The sequence below is a fragment of the Furipterus horrens genome, unplaced genomic scaffold (assembly GCF_987537825.1).
Source record: "Furipterus horrens unplaced genomic scaffold, mFurHor1.1.pri manual_scaffold_7, whole genome shotgun sequence".
In the NCBI taxonomy this organism is placed as follows: domain Eukaryota; kingdom Metazoa; phylum Chordata; class Mammalia; order Chiroptera; family Furipteridae; genus Furipterus; species Furipterus horrens.
In genome coordinates this window covers 97,671,621-97,695,095 of record NW_028327177.1, presented here as the reverse complement: position 1 = coordinate 97,695,095, position 23,475 = coordinate 97,671,621, and the positions used below count along the sequence as shown (strand labels likewise).

Here is a 23,475-nt window from a genome sequence, read left to right as displayed (position 1 = left end):
TTCAGGTGCTTCCATGTTTCAGCTATTGTGAATAGTATTGATATGAACATTCATGTACAAGTTGTTTGAACAACGGTTTTTAATTCTTCTGGGTGTATACCTAAGAGTGAAATTGCTGGGTCATTTGGCAGTTCTACATTTAACTGCCAAACTGTTTTCCACAGTGGCTGCACCACTTTATTTTATCACCAGCAACATATGAGCATTTCGATTTCTTCATATCTTTGTCAACATTTACTATTTTCTGTTTTTTTTCCCTGGTAATAGCCATCCTAATGGGTGGAAAATGGTAGCTCACTGAGGTTTTGATTTACATTTGCCTAATGACTAATGATGTTGAGCATCTTGTCATGAGCTTATTGGCCTTCATTTGTCTATCTTCTCACATTTGGAGGTTTGTCTTTTTGTTATTGACCTGTAAGAATTCTTTATAAATTCCAAAGTGACTCTTTTATTTGGTATTTGATGCTGTGAGGTGAGGGGCTATTTGAGGAGGAATCTGGCAGCAGGTCGGACAACGGGAACCCTAGGGTATAGGTTGTGGCTTGCCTGCTGATATGAGGTGCTGTTGGCTCTTAGACCTCTAACGTATAAATTGATAGAGACTGAACCAGAAAAAGGGCTCTCAGGAGTCCTATGATGACGAAGCATATAAACTAGGGCTGGCCTTGCTGACATACGACCTATGTATGACATATCTTGGGTGGGAGCTATGATAACCAGAAAGTCATAATGAAAATGCCTTTCCTAAGAAGTGTCAACTAATAACTGGGTGTCTATTTGTCCCTCCTGTCCTGTCAAGGAGAGTGCCTCAAAAGGTATGATGAACACTGGGAACTATAGTTCTGAAGCTGGTAAAATGTGGCAAAAATAATCACAAATAATTAGTCTAAAATATGCAATTGTTTGCAAATTGCTTTTAGGAGGCAATTCTCATTCTTATTCTATTAATTTAAAATCTAGCTCTTCTGTGTTTCACAAAAATATTTGTAGTTTTTGTCTAGGACTTGAAAAAGGTTTTCACATGAATCATTACTAAAAGTTTTAACTTATCTTCCTATACATTAAGAAAAAATTACAAACTGCTTTGTAACTATTTGTTCTCAGGTTTCATTTTTAATTAGCACTTGTGCTCTACTTATATTTTATTAGAACTAGAAATATGAACTAAAATTAGAAAACAATAAGATAAAAATGAAGCCCAAACTGCTAAATCTGAAAATGTACCTATTATAACTTGATTCAAGCCCTCTGAATTTTCTAAGATTTTTTTTTTTTTAAATCCTCACCCGAGGGTATATTTTTCATTGATTTTAGAGAGAGAGGAACAGGGAAGGGAGAAAAAGAGAGAAAGGGGGAGGGAGACAGAGAGACATCGAAGGAGAGAAACAATGATCGACCACCTCCCACACACACACCAGCCAGGGATGGAACCCACCTTTTGGCGTACGAGATGACACTCTAACCAACTGAGCAACCCAGCCAGGGATGAATTACGTAAGATTTTATTCTAAGTTTAAAACAAGCTTGGCAGAGTTTCCTCCTATTCTGAAAACAATGGTTGAAACACAGGGAAAATAACACACATGCAATTTGATTCCCACACCATCCCCTTACTGCTTTCTTTCTCCTTCATAAGACAGACAATCAAAGATCAGTTTGATATGGACGTGTCTGCAGATTATCTAAAGTTTTTATGTTTGACAGTGAGGCTTAGTGTGTGGCCTTCACCAGGTTCATGGGGACACCAGTGGTGTCAGTGCATGGAGCAGGATAAGTGTGGCAGCCAGAGGAGAAACAGTGTCAAGGCCATCTTTCTGGTGCATTTAGCCTTCTTCACATGCATAAATACTTCAAAATAAACCATGGGAACAAGAAGAAAAAAACCAGATGGAAAAGCAGATTATACAAAAGATAAAAGCCTAACTATTACCTGGGCCAAAGAGAAAATGTACAGTCCCCAATGAGGTAACCACAGCACGAGAAAAGCTGTCAACACACTCTTGAGGATTACCGACAGGCTCTCAGCGATCACCTGCAAACAGGCCGTAAAGAGTGCACTTTACAAACATTATTAAAAACTATGCCAAAATGTTATTAAAGACTATTTTAAAAGATGCAAAGAATGACAAGTAGACAATTTTGGATAACCCTGGCTGCTGTGGCTCAGCGGGTTGGGCAACGTCCTGTAGACTGAAAGGTCACAGGTTTGATTCCTGGTCAGGGCACAGGTCTGGGTTGCAGGTTCAATTCCTGGTCAGGGCATGTATGAGAGGCAACTGATCAATGTTTCTCTCCTTCTCTTTCTCCTTCCCTTCCCCTCTCTCTAAAATTTAATAAATGAAATCTTTAAAAAAAGGATTTACATGTATGTTATACACATTCTTTTATACATATCATATATTTTAAAAGATGGAGAGAGAAGTTAATATTAGTATACAACTGGCCCTGGCTGCTGTGGCTCAGTGGAATGAGCGTTGGCCTGAGAACCAAGTGTCGCTGGTTCGATTCCCAGTCAGGGCACATGACTAGGTTGCACGTCAGGTCCCCAGTTGGGGGCGCGAGTGAGAGGCAACCACACAGTAATGTTTCTCTCCCTCTCTTTCTCCTTTCCCCTCTCTCCAAAAATAAAGAAACAAACAAATAAATAAAAAGCTGACATTTCTTCTTAAAAAAAATTAGTATATAACTAAAAATGGAATCAATAGAAAAATCTGAAAAAACTTTAGTCCTCTTAAATCCTTTATTTTTTTAAAAAAATTAATCTTAAAAAAAAAAAGATTTCATTTATTTTTAGAGTGAGGGGAAGGGAGGGAGAAAGAGAGGAAGAGAAACATCACTGTGTGGTTGCTGCTCATGTGCCCCCAACTGAAGACCTGACCTGCAACCCAGGCATGTGCCCTGATTGGCAATCGAACCAGCAATCCTTTGGTTCTCAGGCCAGCGCTCAATCCACTGAGCCACACCAGCCAAGGCTAAAATTTAATCTTTATTGTATTTTTCCATTACTCCCTCCCCCCCAGCAGTCACCACACTGTTGTCCATGTCCATGAGTCCTTTTTCCTCTTTGCTCAATACATCCACCCCCAAACCTCCCCCCAACTTTTTTCTTTTTATTGATTTTAGAGCGAGAGAAGAAGGGGGGGGAGATAAGGAGGGAGAGAAAGAGAGAAACATTGCCTTGTTGTTCCACCCATTCATGCACTCATTGATTGCTTCCTGTATGCGCTGTGACCTGAAATGGAACCCACAACTTTGACGTACCAGGACAATGCTGTAATCAATTGAGCTACCTGGCCAGGGCTTTAAATCCTTACCTAAACTATTACTAAACCTGTTTTTTCATTAATAGCATAGCAAAGGTAAACTTTAGCTCAGCCCATCTGCCAAATTTCAAGTGAATGAACTAAACTGATCACATTACCTTTCTCCAAATACTTCTTTAAATGCAAATCTGAAAAGAAATCATTCTCTCCTATAACGACATTTTTTTAAAAAATCACTCTTTCCCATATTCTATGCATTTCCCATTCACAGCAGAAGGCATACTGACCTTGAGCTTGACAAACATATGTGCTTGTGCCAAGACCCAGAAGGGCTCTCCCAGAAGTTCCACCACGGCTGAGAGACCAAACAACACTACCCCTGTTCCATAGTGAGGGACGACATCAGGGTCAGGCACTTCAAGCAACCGTAACCAGATCCAGCCAAGGAACAAGGACCAAAACACACCCAGAGGGACTCTAGAAATGGGGGGGACATGTTTTTTAATATGCTAAATATAAAAACATAAATATATATTAAAATAGCACTGAACAGAAAATAAATATACTTATAATCATAAAACAGCTAATTATTATTAAGGCACTTAACTAGCACTCGGTACCCCTTTATTTCACTGATACTTCACAATGATCCCATCATTATCTTCATTTAAATGATAAGGAAACTAAGGCTGGGTACTGGGTGTTTGGCCAAGGTCATGAATAGCTAGTGAAGGGCAGAAGTAGGACTCAATCCTGATCTGTCTAATGCTAGGCTACACTCCTATCCATTGTGTTACACTGACTCAAAAAGTAAAAATCTCCCAAAGTGTATGCCTGCTGTTTCCACTTAGAATCACTAAAAGACAGTATACAGCTGGTATTTATACCCAAATGACCAATAGTCCAGTACACAGGATCCCTTCACATGTGTACCACAGAGCCGTTAAAGATGACTGGGTAGTTAACAGTCACTCCTCTAATAAAATGAAAGCCTACCAGTCCTTCTGATAGTCATTTCCATGAGGCAATAAGGAGTTATACAAGGGCAGCACTGGAAAACAACCTCAACCACCAGCCCTCCCTGCAGGGATTTAACTACAGAAAAGCTATTATAATTTTTAGCTGATGTACTTGGTCTTCAAGAATATTCTAGAAGGCTCAGAACTGAAACCAACATAACAAAGTTGAAGAATGATATAATGCAACTCCTAAAAGGCTTTCAAAAAATACTAAGTGGTTGTTAAAAACTCAGAAAATACCACAGAGGGAAAAGGTTAGGAATAAAAATGATGGCACAGGCTCGGTGGAGCCCACATGGGGAATCAGGACAGCAGAAACAACTTCCCAAAAGGGTAGAACTAGGGCTAGAAACCTGTCCCCAGAAGCTCCCATCTGGAGCCTCCTCCCGGCTCCTGGCCATCCAGAAAGAAAACAGCAGACACCAAGTACCCAGAAACCCACTGCAAAACCAAAGCTGGAGACAATTCAGTTTTAGGCAACTGTTGCTGTTTAACTTGTAATATTTGTTACACTTGCCTTCCAACCTGTCTCCTGACAAAGCACAACTCACGTTAGCCACACAAGGTTGATGGTCTGGCTCCAGTCTCGCTGGGTGTTCCCACTCAGACATGCTCTACGGAAGGCCTCTCTGGCCAGGAAGATGGTGGTTGAGTAAAGCAGTGTTAGCCTGTAAAGGAAAAGCAGAAATCAATAAGGTCTCTAGTTGTATTTTGTTTTGTTTGTTTTGTTTTGTTTTGTTTTAGAGAGAATTTATGAGATTTTACCAGCAACAGGGAGAAGAAAAGTCTTGGTCATAAATCACTAGTGGTGATGTGGAAGACAACGAGTTCTTATAGGACCCCTCATTAGTCTAATCCACTCAAACAACAGAGTTAGGAACCAAATAAGGGACCCTTGAGTGTGTGCCTACAGAGTCACGCCTGGGATAGAGTTATGCCACAGTGGCCCCAGAGCCTGCAGGCTCTATAGCTATAGGCAGAGGTGTGGCTCTCACTGTAAGAAAAAGGATAAGATATAACCCCACACAGCAAGGGGACCTCTTGGTCATTCTGACACTGGACCAAATGGCCCTTGTGAAAGAAGCTGCAGTTCTACTGAGTGGAGGCTCTCGCCAGAAGAATCCCAGGACAGGGAAAAAGGCTGGTAGCCATGATGGAAACTGCTGCAGCCCAGGTCAGCAAGGCTTGCCTGTGTACCTCCGAGGCTGGCAGCACCTAGGGGACCCTCGTGTACCTCAGAGGAGTAGCTGAGGTTTTCCTACCTCAACAGGCCATGCGTGGCCCAGATGAAGCCAGAGTGGGGATGGCCCAGGGCGAAGGTTTCTGAGGTTGTCTAGGGATCATCCTGCTACCCAGTGCTTCTGTCCAACATGCCAAGAGGACACCGAACCACACATTAAGCAGGCAGCAGGCCAGACAAGAGCCATTAAAGCAAGGAACTGCCAATCTTGAGGAGACAGGGAGAGGCCTAAACTGCTTTAAATCTGAGCACCTAAGAAGAATTATCTTTTCCTTCCTGCTTTTAAGAGTATTTCTCAAAGTATGGACCCTACTTCCAAATCACCTGAGGAACCTGTCAAAATGCAATTCCTGGGCTCCCCTTCAGCCCTACCTACTGCAAAGCTCCCCAGACGATTCCTTTGCCCAACAATGTTTGAGAACCTTCACTAAGCTCCAAGAACAGAGCAAAGGGCATATGTTTGGTAGGAATTAGATGTGAAATACTGTCTGGAACATACTGTCTTATTTACCAGGACATGAGAACACATCTGAGAAGATGAGCTATTCTGTGTGCCAACATCACTTCATATACTTTTGTGTCATTTGTGAATACCAAATATGCGTGGGTGTCCTTGAACAGAAAGGAGGCGAGTAGAAGAAGCAAACTGAGTCTAAAAGAAAAAGCAAGTCGGCTAAGAGCCTCCAAGGGACTAATGACAAGAACTCAAGCTCTTATCACAGCTACCATTTTCCATTATAAAATTCACTGAGCGAGAACAAATTCACTGAGGGAAGGAAAGTGGCTGTTCCAGCCCTGAGATTACAAAGCACATTCTCACGAACTGCAGAATTTCCGCTTCCTTTGCTGTCAGCAAGAACACAGAATTATACCTGAGACAGGGTTTGCAATTAATTACTCCCACTCCTCTCCTGGGCTCTAAGAGCAGGCAAACAGGAAAAAGCTGGCAGGGAAATGTGCATTTGGAGGCTGCTAATGGAAAACACTCCATGGGTCCATTAAAAGCAGCATCCCCCCACTCATTCCCCTACCCCAGCAGGCTCCTCCTCAGCCCACCACTAAAACACTCTGACTCTCTAGTCAATGCTTCTAAAACCCAAGGGTGGCACACGGGCACAGTGGAAAACCTGACTAGGGATATGAGTTGTGGACAATACTAGGGCACACCCCTTACCTTACATTCACTACGCCAATGATTTCCTTTGACAGGAAGCGAAGAATAAATGCATTCAAGACAAAGGTGATCAATCGAAACAACACCTATAGAAAAAGAAGAAAAATATATAAGAATAAATTATGTTGGGTCCTGACCGGTGTGGCTCAGTTGGTGGGGTGTCATCCCACAAAGCAAAAGCTCCCCAGTTCGATTCCAGGTCAGGGCATGTGCCTGGGTTGTGGTTTGGTTCCCAGCCAGGGCACATAGGAGAGGCAACCAATCAATGTTTCTCTCCCTCTCTTTTTCTCTCCCTTCCCCTCTCTCTAAAAATAAATAAAAATTTTATTTTAAAAAGAATAAATTATGTTGAAAGTGTTTACTTTGCTGAAATATAAACAACATGGCTACTCTTCCTAATGTAATGACATACACCAGCTTTGCCATGGAGACCCTTTCTAAAACACTCCACCTATCTACATTTCTTCCAAAAATTTCATTCCTTAGGGTCTCTTGGCATGCCTGGCAGTGGTCAAAGAACCCATGAGTAAACCCTAACTTACTTATGAGAAGAAGGAGGCACTGACAGACTCTGGGAATTTCTTTGGGTTCAGAGTCAGGCATTCCAGGAAGCAGAAAGAGAATTTTAGTTAGTGCTTCACAATGCCTCTCCCTCCAGCCTGTGTAGAAATAGCACACACTTGGTAAGTGTTAGCGTGCAGGGTAGAGCAGACTCACTAGTAGTCAAGGGGTCTAATTCTCTTTCTACTCTACCTGCTAATATCTGGGTACTCTGATGACATTTAATCTTTTTGAACTTCAGTTTTCAATTAGAAAACAGAAAAGGCTATGTTTATCTATTGAATATTTGCCACTTTCCAGAGAGGAGCTGAAATATTGATACCTTCCAAATGACAATTGCAATAATAAGATAACATAAAATGGGGGTGGGGTCGGGTAGGGAGGGACAGAGTCCAGCTATTGCCATTTGAAAGGAATGTATCCTGAGACTTTCAAACCTGTCAATTCAGGAAAGCCACCTTAGCAAAGAATTCTTCCTATGAGAGAGAATAGGCTGCAACTAAATGGGGTTACTAACCCGGGATGCTGGCTGGGGTGCAAGCCTCACACATTTAGCTACTCTGCCTCTGAATCCCAGCAGCACCACAGGTGTAACTCAAGTCCACTTGAGCAAAAGAGATCACTTCTCTGTCAAGCACTCTGAGAGTTACCCATCAACAGCTGCAATCTTAGTCAATCAAAGTATGCCAATGAACCACTGAAGTCTGAAAATCTCCGGGGAAAGGTATGACCGAAAAGGGAGAGTGCAGTTTAACAATGTCCCTGAAGCGTCACAGAGCAGCAAGGTCTCCAAAGCCAAGAGAGCACAATCTTAACATTTATGGAGTCAAATATGACCTTTCCTGAGTCTGCTGAAAGCTCTGTAGCTCTCTTTAGAAACATGTAGGTACATACAGGGGTGGGCAAAAGTAGGTCTACAGTTGTGAGTACATGAAACAGTTTATTCCTTTATAATTTATTAATTACTGTATTATTTACATTACAGTTGTAAACCTACTTTTGCCCAACCCAATACATACATACACACCAAATTCTATACATACTCAGTTGTAGAGGTCTGAAGCCAATTTATAGAGCTGTTAATGGAAAAACCCATTCAGCTGAAAATCTCAACTCACCATTTAACTGTTAGCCCCATCATCCTCCTGTCAAATGAGGCTGCCTATCTTATAGAGTTGATAACAAGTATCAAACAAGATTGTGTAGATAAAAGCATTTTTGAAAAATGCATACAAATGAGAGGTATTAATACTTTTACTGTAACAAGCTCAGAGTTATGACAGAGAAGACTCTCAAATTCTTGCAGATTACAATGTAATTGTAAAGCTACCTCAAGAGGCTGCATTGTAAATTGAAAAAGCATACAAGATTGAATTAAAACACTCAAGAAACCTAAAGATTATGGCTATTTTTTTTTTCTTTAATCCTCACTTGAGGATATTTTAGAGAGAGGGGAAGGGAGAGGGGAACGAGAGAAAGAGAGACATCAATTGGTTGCCTCCCATACATGCCCTGACTGGAATCAAACATTCAACGTATGTATGTGCACTGACCAGGGATCAAACCTGTAACCTTTTTTTTTCTTTAATCCTCACCCAAGGACCTTTTTTAATTGCTTTTTAAGCGAGAAGAAGGGAGGAAAACATCAATGCGAGAGAGACGCATTGATTGGTTGCCTCCAGTACATGCCCAGACCAGGGATTGTACATATCCAGACCAGGGACTGAACCTGCATCCTAGGTATGTGCCCTGAGCAGGAATGGAACCTGCAACCCTTCAGTTACAGGATGGTACTCCAACTGAGCCACACAGGCCAGGGCTGAAACCGCAACCTTTTTGGTGTATGGGACAACGCTCAAACCAACTTAGCTACCTGGCCAGGATGGCTATTTATTTTTAAAAACCACATACACGTGTTTATGTTAACTTTAAAGTTATCCTTGTGTAAAAAACCTAATGTCTCAGGCTTTTCCCTCTTAATCGGTTTGAGAAAGTTTGTGCTAATGAAGCTCTGAGGTTGCTCATGCTACCCAGTACTTGTTCCACATAGTGGCTCTTATTAATATAAGTCTTCACTTAACTTTGTAAAGGAATTTAGTTTTAAAAAAAGTTCTTTCACATCTGTTAATTATTTGGCCCTTAAAGCAACCAGGTAAATGCACATGAAGCAAGTTAAAGCAAAGTGAGTTGCCCGATGTCATTTCATCCCTACGATGACCATTATAAAAATAACTAACATTTATTAAGTACTTATAATGCACCAGGCACATAACAGGAATTTCATCTAATCGCCCTAATGACCTTATGAGTATGCGTTATTGTTCTCATTTAAAACGAGGAAATTGATGCTCAGAGAAGTCAAGCAATCTTCCCAAGGATGGGCATCTAGCAAGTAACAAGGCCCAAACTTGAGCTCAAGCCTGCCTGGTTCTTTCTCCTAACCTCCACATAAACATTGACTAGTGGATTCAGGAATTTTGTGAGGAAGGGTTGAATGGCTCAAGAGTGAGACATAGAGAAATTGAGCCACTTGACTTAGAATGACCAGCTCCTAGGATTAAAAGAATCTTTAGATATCATTTGGACCAACTGGCATGTACTGTATTGGACAGATGATGAAAATTAGCACCAGGAAGAGGAAGTGACTGGTCCAAGATCATATAGCCAGAAACTGCCAACATTTACTAAGTGCAAATACTAAGAGTCAGATAGTGTGTTAAGTGCAATTATCTGAATAACTTCAATATAGCCTAACAGAAATCTTACGAGCTAGAAGCTGAGGCTTATTAGGTGAAGTCACTTGTCCGGGCTCATGCAGCAAGTACATGGCAGAACCAGTATTTCAATTCAGGCCTGCCTGAGCCCAGGTCCCTGTTCTTAGCTATGCCATACTGTTTCTCTGAACTCGGGGAGTCAGAGAGTTTGAGGAAGGTGTTTGAGGGCCAGGGGTGGAGCATGGAGAAAATTAACCCCTTGCCTTAAACAGTATCAGATTCTACAGCACCACAAACAACCCTGCCGCCTGATCTCCCTCCCACTTCCATATGGGAACTACAATCCTCAAAAGGAAAGTGGCTTGTTTGCAATCTCCTAATCAGGATTCTGAAGAGTCTCCCAACTCTGGGCCCAGGAGCCCCCTTTCCGCCGCCACCTTCTCCGGTCGAACCCCTCGGGTAGCCAGATCCACAGCGGGACTGAATCCGCCCGGGGGTGGGCTCCCCGCGAATCCCCGCTGCGGGACGGCTTGGGGCTGGTCGGGCAGAAAGTACCTGCAGGAGCAGACCAGAGGACGCCAGCCGGGCCGCCTGGCCCAGAACCTCATGGCTGCCCATAGCCTCGGCACCCGGGGTCTGTCACCAGAAAACGCCGCCGCCAGCCGGCTTCGTCGCGAAAAGATAACGTCACGGAGAAGCGCGCTCGCTGATTGGTGACTTTGGGATGAAAGGCGGGGCACGGAAAGTACGAACCCTTTAAGTGGGCTGGGTTGGGGTTACGTCAGTGTGGCTACGACCCATCCCCTCTACGTTTAGCACTAGTGTGTGCGTTATTTTCTGTGTCAACCCCTACCTGCCTCAGTAAGTTATATCGTGACCGTTACGAAGAAACGTTGTAGAGTTGCCAGAGCTCCTCTGAGGCTCTCAGCCTACCACCCCCCAAAAAGCTAACTTCCCTGACCTCGTTAATAAGATTCTTGCCTTTTGGCCTTTGCCTACAAAATCACAGCCACAGCCCTCTGAATTAAGCTGGACAGGAATTGACACAACCTAACTGAGAAATAACTGAGGACCAGAAGTTAAATACAGTATTTTCATATGTGTAGTTTTGTGGAATCCTTCCTAAAGTGCTGAGAATTGTGCCTTGCTTTCAAATGAGTAAGGTGAGAGTCGGAGATGTGAAGTGACTCGTTCCATCCTACACATCTTGTCCCTGGGTGGAGCAAGCCCCAGGGTCCTGATCCTAAATTTGTCTCTCATGCCTTCATTCTACCACTTGTGAGGACAGAGCAGAAGAATGGACTGGAAATGCTTTCTAAAATGTAAAACACCCAACACACACACACACTCAGCAGTTCTTCTGTTGGTGTTCTTATTACCTGATATGCAGACTTTAGGAAGCCCAATCTTCCCCGATCTCTTTCAGGCCTTCTGTGATTTGACCCTAACCTACCTTCTCAACCACCTTACATATAAATTACTGCCCTTTCCCAACACACTCTAGGGCAGTGGTTCTCAACCCTCCTAATGCCGCGACCCTTTAATACAGTTCCTCATGTTGTGGTGACCCCCAATCATAACTAAAGCATAGTGATTAATCACAAAAACTATATGTAATTATATATGTGTTTTCCGATTGTCTTAGGCGACCCTGTGAAAGGGTTGTTCGACCCCCAAAGGGGTCAGGACCCACAGGTTGAGAACCGCTGCTCTAGGTCTAGCCATTAGGAGCCTTTACTGTTCCTCAAACAGGCCCTGTCTCATAGACCTTTGCTCCTGCTGCCCTCTCTGTCGAAAGTGCCTTAATGGCATCCCCCTACCCACCCTGGCCCACTGTCCTGACTTCTGAGTACCACTGTCAGCTCCTGCTGTGGACTGAATGTGTGTCCTCCCCAATTTCATACGTTGAAGCCCTAATCCCCAGTGTGATGGTATTTGGAGGTGGGGCCTTTGGGAGATAATTATATCAGGAAGGTGGCACCCTCAATGAATGGGGTTAGTGCCCTTGTAAGAAGAGACAAAAGAGAGATGGACTCACCACCATGTAAGGATGGCAGCAAGAAGCCAGCTGGCTTCAAAACAGGAAGAGGACTCTCACCAGAAACTGAATTAGCCAGTACTTTATCTTGGACTCCCAGTTCCTGTTGCTTAAACTACTCAATCTGGTATTTTGTTACAACTGCTGAGCAGACTAAGACAGCACCTGTAAAGCAATTTGTAACCCTTTATAACTCTTGGCACAATCTGCTTTGTAATGGAGATACTATATTACGTTTCTCTGTCTGAACAGCCTATGAGCTCCAAGAAGGCAGGAGTAAAGCCCACCTGGCTTGCCTCCTGCAAGAGTGGCAGAGAAAGTTCTGAGGACTTTTATAAATACCTCCTGACTTTTACTGCTGTTGGGAACATGATGAGCTCAAGACCTATGTGTCCCCCTACCCCCATCTTGCCAGATTAATCAAGCTCTATCTTATGGCAGAGGCTCAGAATGTGATCTTTGACTGTCAGAAAGACCTGGCCCTGAATCCTCATTCTGCTACTCACTAAGCAGGTGACCTCAGTACGCTTAACTATTAAGTAGGGGATATTATCTGTCCTGAAAGGGTAGTCATAAGAATTAAAGTAAACAAAAGTCTGGCCCTTAAAAAGCTTACATTCTAGTGGTAAGGAGTCCAAAACAAAACCCTAACTAACAAACAAGAAAATTTTACATGGTGATAAGTGCTATGTATGAAAAAATGAAACCAGAGAAGGTACTAGAGGCTCTTGGAGAGTTAGGAAGGGGCGATGTTCTATGAGACAGAGCAAACTGGACACCCACCCGGGATACGAGTGTGCCTAGAAAAGAGAGCAAAGTGTTGGAGGGTTGAGGTATTCAGTCTAAGAGCCAAGATACCCAAGGCCTTGACCTGGCAGCCTGCCCACCCCATGGACCTTGGGGTGGCAGGTGAGCTAGGCTCTTGCTCCCTTTATCCCCAGCTAAGCAGTTGCCTCCTCCACAGCTCATCCTTGAAGCAGCACCAGCCAAGAGCACCACATGTCCATACACTCCTAACCCTGGCCATCCAGGTGGGCTGGTATGGGAGGGACAAGGGAACCATTTCGCTGGGGGCAAAGAAGTCAAAGGGAAATGCCCCAAGCTAATTCTGAAGGGCAAAGCCTCCCAGGAGTCCAGGGTACATACCATGAGGGGCTCTTGGGTAAGAAGTCATGGCTCTTTTTTTTTCTCATTCTGAAAGTTAAAACTTGGCAAGGAGAGACTGAGCTTTGTGCCCAAAGCCATGCTGAATGCTGGGGTAGGTATGGGAGAAAGACGTGTGATGAGAGTCAATGAGCACTGACCACTGACCTCACATCAGGCACCTCTCTGATCACTGTACTCCTTTGTCCTCTAAACAACTCATGAGGAAACTGAGGCACAGAGATTTTTTGTTACTCACCCAAGGCCATTCATATGGGAAGCAGTCAAATTGGTATTTGAACACAGGTGCTTTCTGATTCCAAATACTAAAAGAGTGATGTTGCTGCCCTCAAAAAGCTTCTGGTCCTGAAGGAGATCTAAGAGCCCCCATACCTAAACCGTAGAGAATATATATGACACTGAGGGAGTAGAATCTGAGAGGGCTGAGGTGGCTCAGGTGCAGTGGCCTTGGAGGCTTCACACACCTCCGCACTGAGCCTCTCCAAAGGCCTTGCCTCTGTTAATGATATTGGCACCAACAGGGCACGGCACACTCCATGGTCTTTGTGCGGAAGGCTAAGCTCAGGGCTGGTGAGCTATGGCCCCACTGGCTGTGTCCTGCTTTGTATGACCAGCAAGTTAAGAATAGTTTTTACATTTTTTTATTGTTTGGGGGTGGGGATCAAAAGAAGAATATTTCATGACACATGAAAATTATATGAAATTCAAATTTCAATGTTCACAAATAAAGTTTTATTGGGACACAGCCACAGATATGCATTTATTTATATACTGTCTGCAACTACTATCTTACTACAACAGCAGAGTAGTTTTGCCCCAGAAACTGAAAATATATACTATCTGGCCTTTTACAGAGAAAGTTTGTCAATCCTGGTAGGACCCAGCACCTGATATGCAGTAAACATTTCAATATTGAATGACTAAATGCATAGATAAATGAATAATGAAGGACTAGGAAATGAAGAAAGACAAATAAGAAGGGTCTTTGCCCTGGAGTCACCTGGTTTGGGGAGCAAGTGATCCTTGGAGAACACCAGACCATAATTGGTGATCACTGAAGGAGTTGTTTCCCGTGGCTTCCCTGCTCCCTCCTGCCCTCTCTGCCAAGTGGCCTCCTTGCCAAGGAAAGCTGACCCAAGCTGGCTATTTTGTTACAAAGTTGGAGGGAATGCCAGGGCTGATGCCAAGCCAGTTAGGCTCCCAGGGCAGCAAGGCAGGGAGGGAGGCTGCCAGCAGTCAGGGAAGCAGAGTAAAAGCTAGGGCAAGTGGGGCCTGGACCTCAGTGGTGGAGGCAGGAGAGCAGGGCATTGGCCCATACACCAGCCACTAGGAGACAGGATATCTTGGGTAAGGGTCCTGTCCTGCCAAGGCTTTCTGCTGCCTATCGGGTGGAGGACCTCCACCAGGGTCCCTCTCTGCAAGAGAACCTCAAGGCTCTGCCCTTCACTCAGAAGTCCCCGAACATGAGAACGTAGATGTGCTACTTATAGTCCACATTCGTTAAGTGTGCCCAGGCACTGTGCTGGGCACTTCACTTTCATGATCTCATTTTACTCCAAGAGCAGGCCCACGAGGCAGGTACCATTATTATCCCCATTTTACAGACCAGGAAACTGAGGCTCAGTGAGGTTAAAGGACAAGCCTAAGGGCTGGTAAATGATGGTGCCAGAATTTTCACTGGGAAGTGTGGCTCTCAGAGCATTAACCAGGAATAAACCAGAGTGCTTATCGATAATCTGATTCCTTGGCTCTACCTCAGCAGCTCTGATTCAGGAAAGCTGAGTGGGCCTAGGAATATGCAGTAACCCACACTCTGGGTGCTTCTGACACAATGGACCAGACTGTGAGAAGCACTGCCTGAGGGCAGATCTTCAGGCACCTTGGAAATCTGCCTCCTTCTCTGAGCAGGAAGACTATCTGCTTAAGCAAGCAAAGCAAGTCCTGAGATCCGTCCCCAGGCTTGTCCAGCCACCAGAGTTCTTGTTTTTAGGATTGGGCTGTGGGTCAGCACTCAACAGCAGCAGGGGCTGGAGGCAGTGCCTTTGTGAGGGCCTTGGAGAAACTCTGTGCCAAGAAGGGTGTACACTACAGCCGCTGGACACCAGGGTCCGCCCATGGGTTGAGGGTGAGCAGCTACAGGGCTCTGGCTCCTTTGGGCATTGATTTGTGAAGAGACAAGAGTAACCTGCAATGCCCACACATCAGCTGAACCACTACCCTGTGCTGTGCATTGGGAGGCGGCATGAGAGTGAATGAGTCACTATCACTGCCCCCTCAGAACTGAAGGTCCTTCTCAGAGAGAACATGAGAGTGATACCAGGCAGGCTGAGGTGGAATGAATGGGCAAAGGGAATTCAGGGGTGGGGATCAGATCTTTCTGGCTGGGATATTAGGGGAGCTTTCCTACAAGGACTGTTTTTGAAGGACAGAGGGCTTGGTCAAACAGAGAGAACACAAAGGAGGAAACTTGCTGAGCCTGTTAGGACCCAGGAATTGGCTTTGACTGCCCTGCAGAAGTTCTTCCACCCACTGGTCTGTGGCCAGTGCCAGGCTGGTAGCTCTGAAAAGAACAGCAAGTTCACGGACGTAGACATGCATGTGTGAATGAGTACAAATTCAAGAAAATGTGTTCACATTCATTTGGGAAGTGAGTGTGCACTTGCATGTACATACAGGATATATTTGCCTTCAGATAAAGTCTGTTTGAGGGTGAATGTGTACATGCACATGAATTGATACATGCTTGTGAGTTTACATGTGAGTATGGATGGAAAAGCATGAATGTCAGATCACATGCCGTACAGGCAGCATGTGAATGTGTGGGGGTATGAAGGTGCGTGTGCATGCAAGTATACAGATATGTGTGCTACTTTGGGGGTACATGGTCTCCATAAGTATAATAATGGTTCGTATTCTATCAGACACCCCGCTCTCCATGCGTCACCTCAATTAACACTCTCATCAATCCTATGAGGTGGACTTATGATAGTTATATAATAATATGAATGATTATCCCCATTTTAGAGCTGAAGAAACTGAGTCTCAGAAAAGTAAAGTAACAAGCTCATGGTTACCCAGCCAGTAAGTAGCAGAGCTGGGATTGAGCCAGGCCATTAGACCGCAGAGGTCCCCTTTACCATTTCCTACGAACTGATTCGAAAGGCTCCTGGTGAGGAAATGCCTCTGGCACACTCACAGCTGGCAAGGACCTGGCACAGACAGCCTGGGCTTCTCACATGCTAGGGAGGAAGGAACGGCCCCTGGGCCTGGCTCTCAGGACCCAGGGACGCACATGTAGAAAGGTCACAGAGAGGTGAAGTGGAGCAACCCTCGTTTATTCAAAATTCCAAAGAATTGGGGCCAGAGCCAGCAGAGGCCCCTAGCCAGAGCACATTCGGTGCTTCCTGCCCTTTGGAATAGCAGTCCTGCATGGAGAGTTGCACCAGACTCTCCTGGGCCAGTTTCTTGAAGGCTACTCACCAGCATCTGCCCTTGAAGAAGGCTGGGATCCCAACCTGGGGACCAGAGTGGAGCCAGGAATAGGGCAGGTCCTCCCTGGGCCCTGACAATCTGTTAGCTGCTGTAGCACCACCAACCTGCATTCCTGTCTTTCTTCTTGCATTGAGGGCTCAAGTGCCATGTAAAAAATCAAAACAAACAGTAATAACAACAGAAAAAAAAACAGTTCACATAGAATAATTTCTCCCACCATTTGGAGATGAATTTATCTAAGTTTAAATGCCTTTTGTGCAAGTCACTTCATTTCTCTGAGCCTCTATTTCCTCATCTGTAAAATGGGGATGATAATACCTTCCACATGGCTTTTGGTGAAAATTAATGAGATCATGCATGTAGAGGCTTCCACACTGCCAGGTATATAGAATGAGTGTGCACAGCAAATAGGAGCTATTGGTGTCATTTTCATTGACAGGACTGACAACATTTTTTCCTGTGACTTTGGAAAAGCATTCAATATTTCTGAACCTCCATTCCCTAGCCCAAAGATATTATTTTGAATTTTTCCTGTTAGGCTTATTTAAATATTTTAAAATATAATTTATTTTTATAATTCGGTACCATAAAATTTACCTGTTTTAAAGTGTACTACTTAGTGGGTCTTAGTGTACTTACAGAGTTGTACAACTATCACCACTATCTAATTCCATACCATTTTCATCAAAAGAAACCCCATATTCATTAGCAGGCACTCCCCTTTCTCCCATCTCCTCAGCTCCTGAAAAACCACTCCTCTACTTTGTGTCTTTGGATTTACCTGTTCTGGACATTTTATATAAATGGAATCATACAAATTGAGGTCCTTTGTATCTGGATTCTTTCACCTAGCATAATGTTGGATTGTTGTTGTTGTTTTTCCCCACATTTTATTTATTTATTTTCAGAGAGAGCGGAAAGGAGAGAGAAAGAGAAAGATCAATGTGTGGTTGCCTCTCACATGCCCCCAACTGGAGACCCAGCCCGCAACCCAGGCATGTGCCCTGACTAGGAATCAAACCAGTGACCCTTTGGTTCGCAGGCCAGTGCTCAATACACTGAGCCACACCAGGCAGTGTGGTGAGCATAATGTTTTTGAGAGTCATCCATGTTGTGGCATGTATCACATGTTCCTTCTTATGGTTGAATAATGGTCTATTTTGTGTGTACCACATTTTGTTCATCTGCTAATGGACCTTTGGGTTGTTTCCATTTTTTGGTTATTATGAACAATGCTGCTATGAGCATTTGTGTACAGATTTGTGTGTGGGCATGTTCAAATTTCTGGGTCTTGTGGAAATTCTGTTAAACAGTTTGAGGAATTGCCTAGTGTTTTCACAGTGACTGTACCATTTTGTATTCCTACTAGCAGGCTATAAGGGTTCCAATTTCTCCAAATCCTCATCAGTTCTTATCATTTTTCATGTTTTTGATCATAACCATCCTAGTGAGTACAAAGTGGTATTTCATTGTGGTTTTGACCTGCATTTCCCTAATGACTAATGATGTTGAGCAGGTTTTCCTGTGCTTGTTGGCCATTTACATACATTTTTGGTAGACATGTCTATTTAAATCCTTTGCCCATTTTAAAATTACTTTTATTTTTGCCCTGGCTAGTGTAGCTCAGTGAATTGAGCACCAGCCTGTGATCTGAAAAGTCATTGGTTTGATTCCCGGTCAGGGCACACGCCTGAGTTATGGACCAGGTCCCTGGCTGGGGGTGGGTGAGAGACAATTGATCAATGTTTCCCTCACACATTGATGTTTCTCTCCCTCTCTTTCTCCCTCCCTTTTCTTCTCTTAAAAAAAAATTTTTTTTTTTCCCCGGCTGGTGTGGCTCAGTGGATTGAGCACTGGCCTATGGACTTAAAGGTTGCTTGTTTGCCTCTTGGTTAGGTCACATGCCTGGGTTACGGGCTAGGTCCCAGATGGGGGCCTGTGAGAGGCAGCGTGTCAATGTTTCTCTCACACATCAATGTTTCTTTGGCCCTTTTTCTCCCTTTTTTCCCCTCTCTCTAAAAATAAATAAAATCATTAAATTTTTTTTATTTTAGCCAACATTCACTGAATATCTACTGTGTGCTGACATACTGGAGGAAGGGAAGGGACACACAGAGTCAGGAACTCCACTTGAGGTATGAAGGCTTGCCTTGCACTGCCTCCCAGGGCTGTCACACTGGAGCATGTGTGTGAAGGAAGAAACACTGCTCCAAAAAATGAGGCACAGACTGGACAAGGGACTCAGGTTTCAGAGGCTCTCTCTGTACAATGCACCCTCTCAGGGTCCTGCCACACCCGACACCAGCGTGATCAGTATCTGGCAGCCAGCTGACTGGGTGTGGCTCACCAGCAGAGCAGGCACCCCCTGAGTAAGCACACTTAGGAGTCCCAATTTAAGCCCACCACCCCCTAGCGGGGGCCAGCTACACAATACCCAGTCACCTCCAGGCAGATCTGCAGAGTGAGTGCTAGAGGCAATGAGGCTTCTGGGGCCTGAGAAAGCAATGGGAAGATAGAAGGACCCTGCTCTATGCCAATTGCTGTGTGTCTTATGCATATCCCTTGACCTCTCTGAACCTCAGTTGTCTTATACGTGAAATGGCAAAATAGTAGCACAATCTCTTAAGGTGATTATGAAGTTAAAATGGAGGGCTTTATGCCAGTTTGGGGCAAAAAAAAAAATTCTCTATAACTCATAGTATTTTTTTGTCATCTGAAAACTGAAAGGGACAAAATGATCTATAAAGACCTAAGTCCCTTATAGAAAATAGAGGTTATAGAAGCCAGGGGCACCCTTGGGTCAGCTGGAAGGAGCAAAGAAGGATCCCAGACTCTTTCTGCCATAGCTACTTCTATGAGCAGCCACCCTGAGTTCAGGGTTACCCAAAAAGAATTTCAGAGGCAGCAGTTCTCTGACCACTCCAGGAAGTCCTTTGGCCTGTGTGGCTCTCTGGTCTCCAACCTGGCTTTGTCTCAGTCCTCCCAGCCCATGCCATGGTGGCCAGGAACCTTCTCACTGATCTGCTGAGCTCATGGCTTAGGGGAAATATGTTTTCAGATAGGGTGAAAATAGATCTTTCTCCAAATATGTTCATCGTGGTTAAGAAAAATAAATAGAACCTAGAGGGAAAAGAGAGGGCAGGGAACAGCCATCAGATGAGGCCAGGCCTGGGCAGTTCTGGAGGGACAAGCTGCCAGATGGAGGGGGTTGGGCTTGTGCAAGGGTGTGTGTGAATGTGTGTGAGTGTGAGTGTGTGCATATGTGTGTGACTGAATGAGTTTGTGCATGACTACATGAGTGAGCGTGTGTGACAGTAAGTGTATGTGTATGAATGTGCAGGTGTGAATGTGAGTGGGTATGTGTGACTGTGTGTATGCCTGTATGTGTGTATGTAGGTTGAGTGTGAGCACATGTGTAAGATGGTAGTGCATTTTTATATAGGTGAATGTATGTGAACATGTGTGAGCATGAGTGTGTGAGTATGTAAGCATTGTGTGAGTCCAGATGTGAGTGTGAATAGTGCAAATGAGTGCATATATGACAGTGAGGAAATGAGTGTGTAAGCATATGAGTGCAAATTTGTGTGACTGTTCATTTGACTGGATGCATGAATGTGAGTAAGCATCTGTGTGTGTGACAGTGTACAGTGTATGTGTGTCTGAGTGAGAATGTATGAATATGTGTGTGCAAGGGTCACCTATGTTGTGTGGTGTATGAACAAGTGTACATAAGGGCATACATGAAGGTATAACAGTGTGTGCATACAGATTGAGTGTGTGAGTGCACATGAGCTTTTGTGTGTGTATGAATGTGTGTGCAGGTGCTTCAGGTGTTGTATAATTGTATTTAACCTTTTCGACTCACCCTAGAAAATAGGTATTGATGTCACTGCCAGTTTATAGGAGAGGAAAGGGAGGCCCTATTGACATAACTTGCACAAGGCCACACCACCAGGAAGGGGCAGAGCTGCCATTTACACCAGGTCTTTGTGACTCCAAAGGCCACAGTCCCTAAGCACACACCCAAGCCATCCTGCCTGCCTGACCTTCACATCTCACTGATGTGAAGCCTCCTAACTGCCCTGGTTCTCTGGGATCACTCTGCCTGCCCTTGGAGCTCCTTGGATTCAGGCCTCGTTACCTGCCACGCAGCCCCGAATTATGCTATTTGCAAAGCCACAATCAATATCATTGTCCTGATAGCCCCTACTGTGTGCCAGGAACATTGGGACCTTTACATTCATGATCGCAGTCTTCACAAAAACCCTTGAAGGTCAGGATTATGTATCTCATCTTACAGCTGAGGAGATAAAGGGACTGGCTCAAGGTCAGGCAACTGCGGGAGAGATATGGGTAACCTGATGCTAGAGCCTGATAGCCCCCATGCCTTCCCACAAGGTGCTGGCAAAAAGCTCAGGCTGCTTCATTTCATTTGAGCCTCAAGATCAGTGACTCCCTCCCACCATCAGCCTTGACCTATGAAGGGTTCAAATTCATGCCTCAGCAATGCCACAAATGACAGAAAATCCCCAATCTTTACATTCACTCTCAAATACTTGAAACTCCTAATGCTGAAGTGGTGAATGCCAAGGGTTCTCCATGTTTACACCTCAGTGCTGAGAGGGAAGAAATGTAAAATAATGTAGCCCCATCTCAGTGTAGGGACTCTAGGCAATTGACTTAACCTTTTAGAGCCTCAATTTTTCCCTCTGTAAAATGGGTTTATATAATAATACTCACCTCACAAGTTTGGAGTCAGGTAAAACCAAGGAGACATAACAGTTCCTTAGTAAAGATTTGCAGGTTCGTTGGTTGGTTGAACATTGGCCTCAAGACTGATAAACTGGTGCCATTTGGAGTCTAGATGGTAGGGTGGAGATTTCAATTTCCCAGGTTTCCAAGGACTTGCTCAGAGGGCCTCAGGCCTTAGCTGTCTTCCCACGTCCCTGGTGTTTGGGTCCAGGGGGCCGGACTCTCCCTCTGGGTATTCTAGGGGCGATGTGCAGGCCCCAGCCTCTCCAGGTCATAAACAAGCCCAGCAGAGGAAGCAGGAGGTTTTCCAGACAGCTGTGTGCTCCAGAACTGCAGCCCAGGGAGGGAAGTGTGTGTTCAATGGGGAAGTTGCTGCCACCAACACCCGGTTGAGAAACATGGTGGGGAAAATCCACCGGTCTGCTGGGTGCTGGGGAGGGGGATCTCCAGGGGTGGCATAGATACACCACTCCCTCCTCCTTTGTTCTTTCAGCCTGGGGGTAGGGGGAGCGGCTTCCTGCCAGTGTTCCCCTCTGGACTGCCTTTCCATTCCCTGTAGAGCTTCTCCGCTCTTTTGCTTTTATTGCCTGTGTAATGGATTCCCTAAATTCAGTTCCCTCTGTTTGAAATATGTTGAGTGGCTTCTCTTTTCCTGTTGAACTCTGAAGTCCAGAGAGGTGAGGCCACTTGTCCAGGATCAAAGGGTTTGCCTGTGACATCCACCCTTTCCTCCCACAGCTCCCTCTCCCTCTGCCTTCTTCAACCTAGCTCTGTGCCAGCTTCCCTCTGCTTTGTGGGGGGCTGTCTGGAAATGCAGTACTTAAGGAACCTTATCAGTTGATTCTCACTGAAGTATTACTGATTGATAGATACTTGGGCCATCCAGAAGAAGCGAAAACCTCATTGAGCCTGTCTAGGGGGTTCCAAGACCCCAGAGGAGGGTACAATCACAGCTGGAATTTTTATCTAAGGTGTCTCTCTTCTTTTCTCCCTCCACCTTTTTCGCAGTCCTCCAAATTCTGATGTTGTGTGGCCTTCTGACCCTTCTTCTCTCTGGCTTTAGTGTTGCCATCTGCTCAATGGAGAAGTTGGTCAGGCTGGTCCAGAAGGGCCTTGGAAGAAAACCCTGGATATGGGGGCTGATTTCTCATCCACATAAACCAAAATCCTCCAGAAGCTCCTTTCAGGAATCTGCTGACCTCACCATCCCTGCCTGTCAGTGTCTTCCCATGCTGTGCCCAGGCTGGAGGGACCCAGCCCTGTGTCCACTTTTCCTATAGCCTAATCTTCACGAGCCTGAGAGTCCATCAGCCATAGGCCCAGACTTCCCACTCCCTGGGGCCAGAAGTGATTGCAGCTGTCAGGGCCTCCACCTTCTGCCTGGCTAAGGGCTGTTCCTTCTCAGAGCAGTAGGAGATACCACCTGGCCTGGTGAGAGGCTCACTCCAACCCTCCACTCTACCTCTCTCCCTTCATTCAAGGCTATTCCTTTCTTCCTCTCCAGAAACAAACAGAAAGATGGGTCCGTTTCTGGAAAGATTACAGGAGTGATTTCTAGAAAGACCCCAAGAGAGGCGCTGAGTAGTGGGGACACTGGTCTCCCTCCCGCGGAGGCTGAGGTCAGGCCCTTCTAAGGTTTCTGCAGCTCTTGGCTCTTCACCTGAGCACAGTAACATGCACCTACTTCCCACATAGAACACTTTTAAATCACTTTACAAGAGTTGAGTTGTGCTACAGTTGACAGGCTATCTTAATATTACACTTTGCAGACATTTAATGAAACATGTAGGTATTTCAAGCCTCCTGTCACTTGAGTTCATTTCAATCTACTTCAAAACACTGTGCTACGGTTATTCCTGTTTTACATGGGAGAAAACAGGATGAGAGAGGTTCAGCACCTTGTGTAAGGCTTCATAGCCAGTGAGCACTGGACCTCTGTCTAGGTCTGCCTCTCCCCATTGTGGGGACCTTTGTCACCGTAGATTTGTGGCTCTGCCGTAGAGACTCTGGGGTGGGGCCTTCAGGCCATGGGGCTTACGCCTCATTAGAAGAGCT

General features: G+C 44.9%; 1 protein-coding gene across 1 annotated transcript in view; it reads right to left on the bottom strand.

Moving 5' to 3' along the window:
• Positions 1-10,635, bottom strand: part of RFT1 (RFT1 glycolipid translocator homolog) — a 35,427-nt gene extending 24,792 nt beyond the window's left edge. The window contains exons 1-5 of the mRNA XM_090284026.1: positions 10,530-10,635; positions 6,700-6,785; positions 4,837-4,953; positions 3,554-3,743; positions 1,934-2,035 (exon numbers count right to left, since the gene is read on the bottom strand). Coding sequence (XP_090140152.1) covers positions 1,934-2,035; positions 3,554-3,743; positions 4,837-4,953; positions 6,700-6,785; positions 10,530-10,592 — 558 coding nt within the window. The 5' untranslated portion in view covers positions 10,593-10,635. The remainder of the gene's footprint in view (positions 1-1,933; positions 2,036-3,553; positions 3,744-4,836; positions 4,954-6,699; positions 6,786-10,529) is intronic.
• Between the last annotated feature and the right edge of the window lie 12,840 nt (positions 10,636-23,475).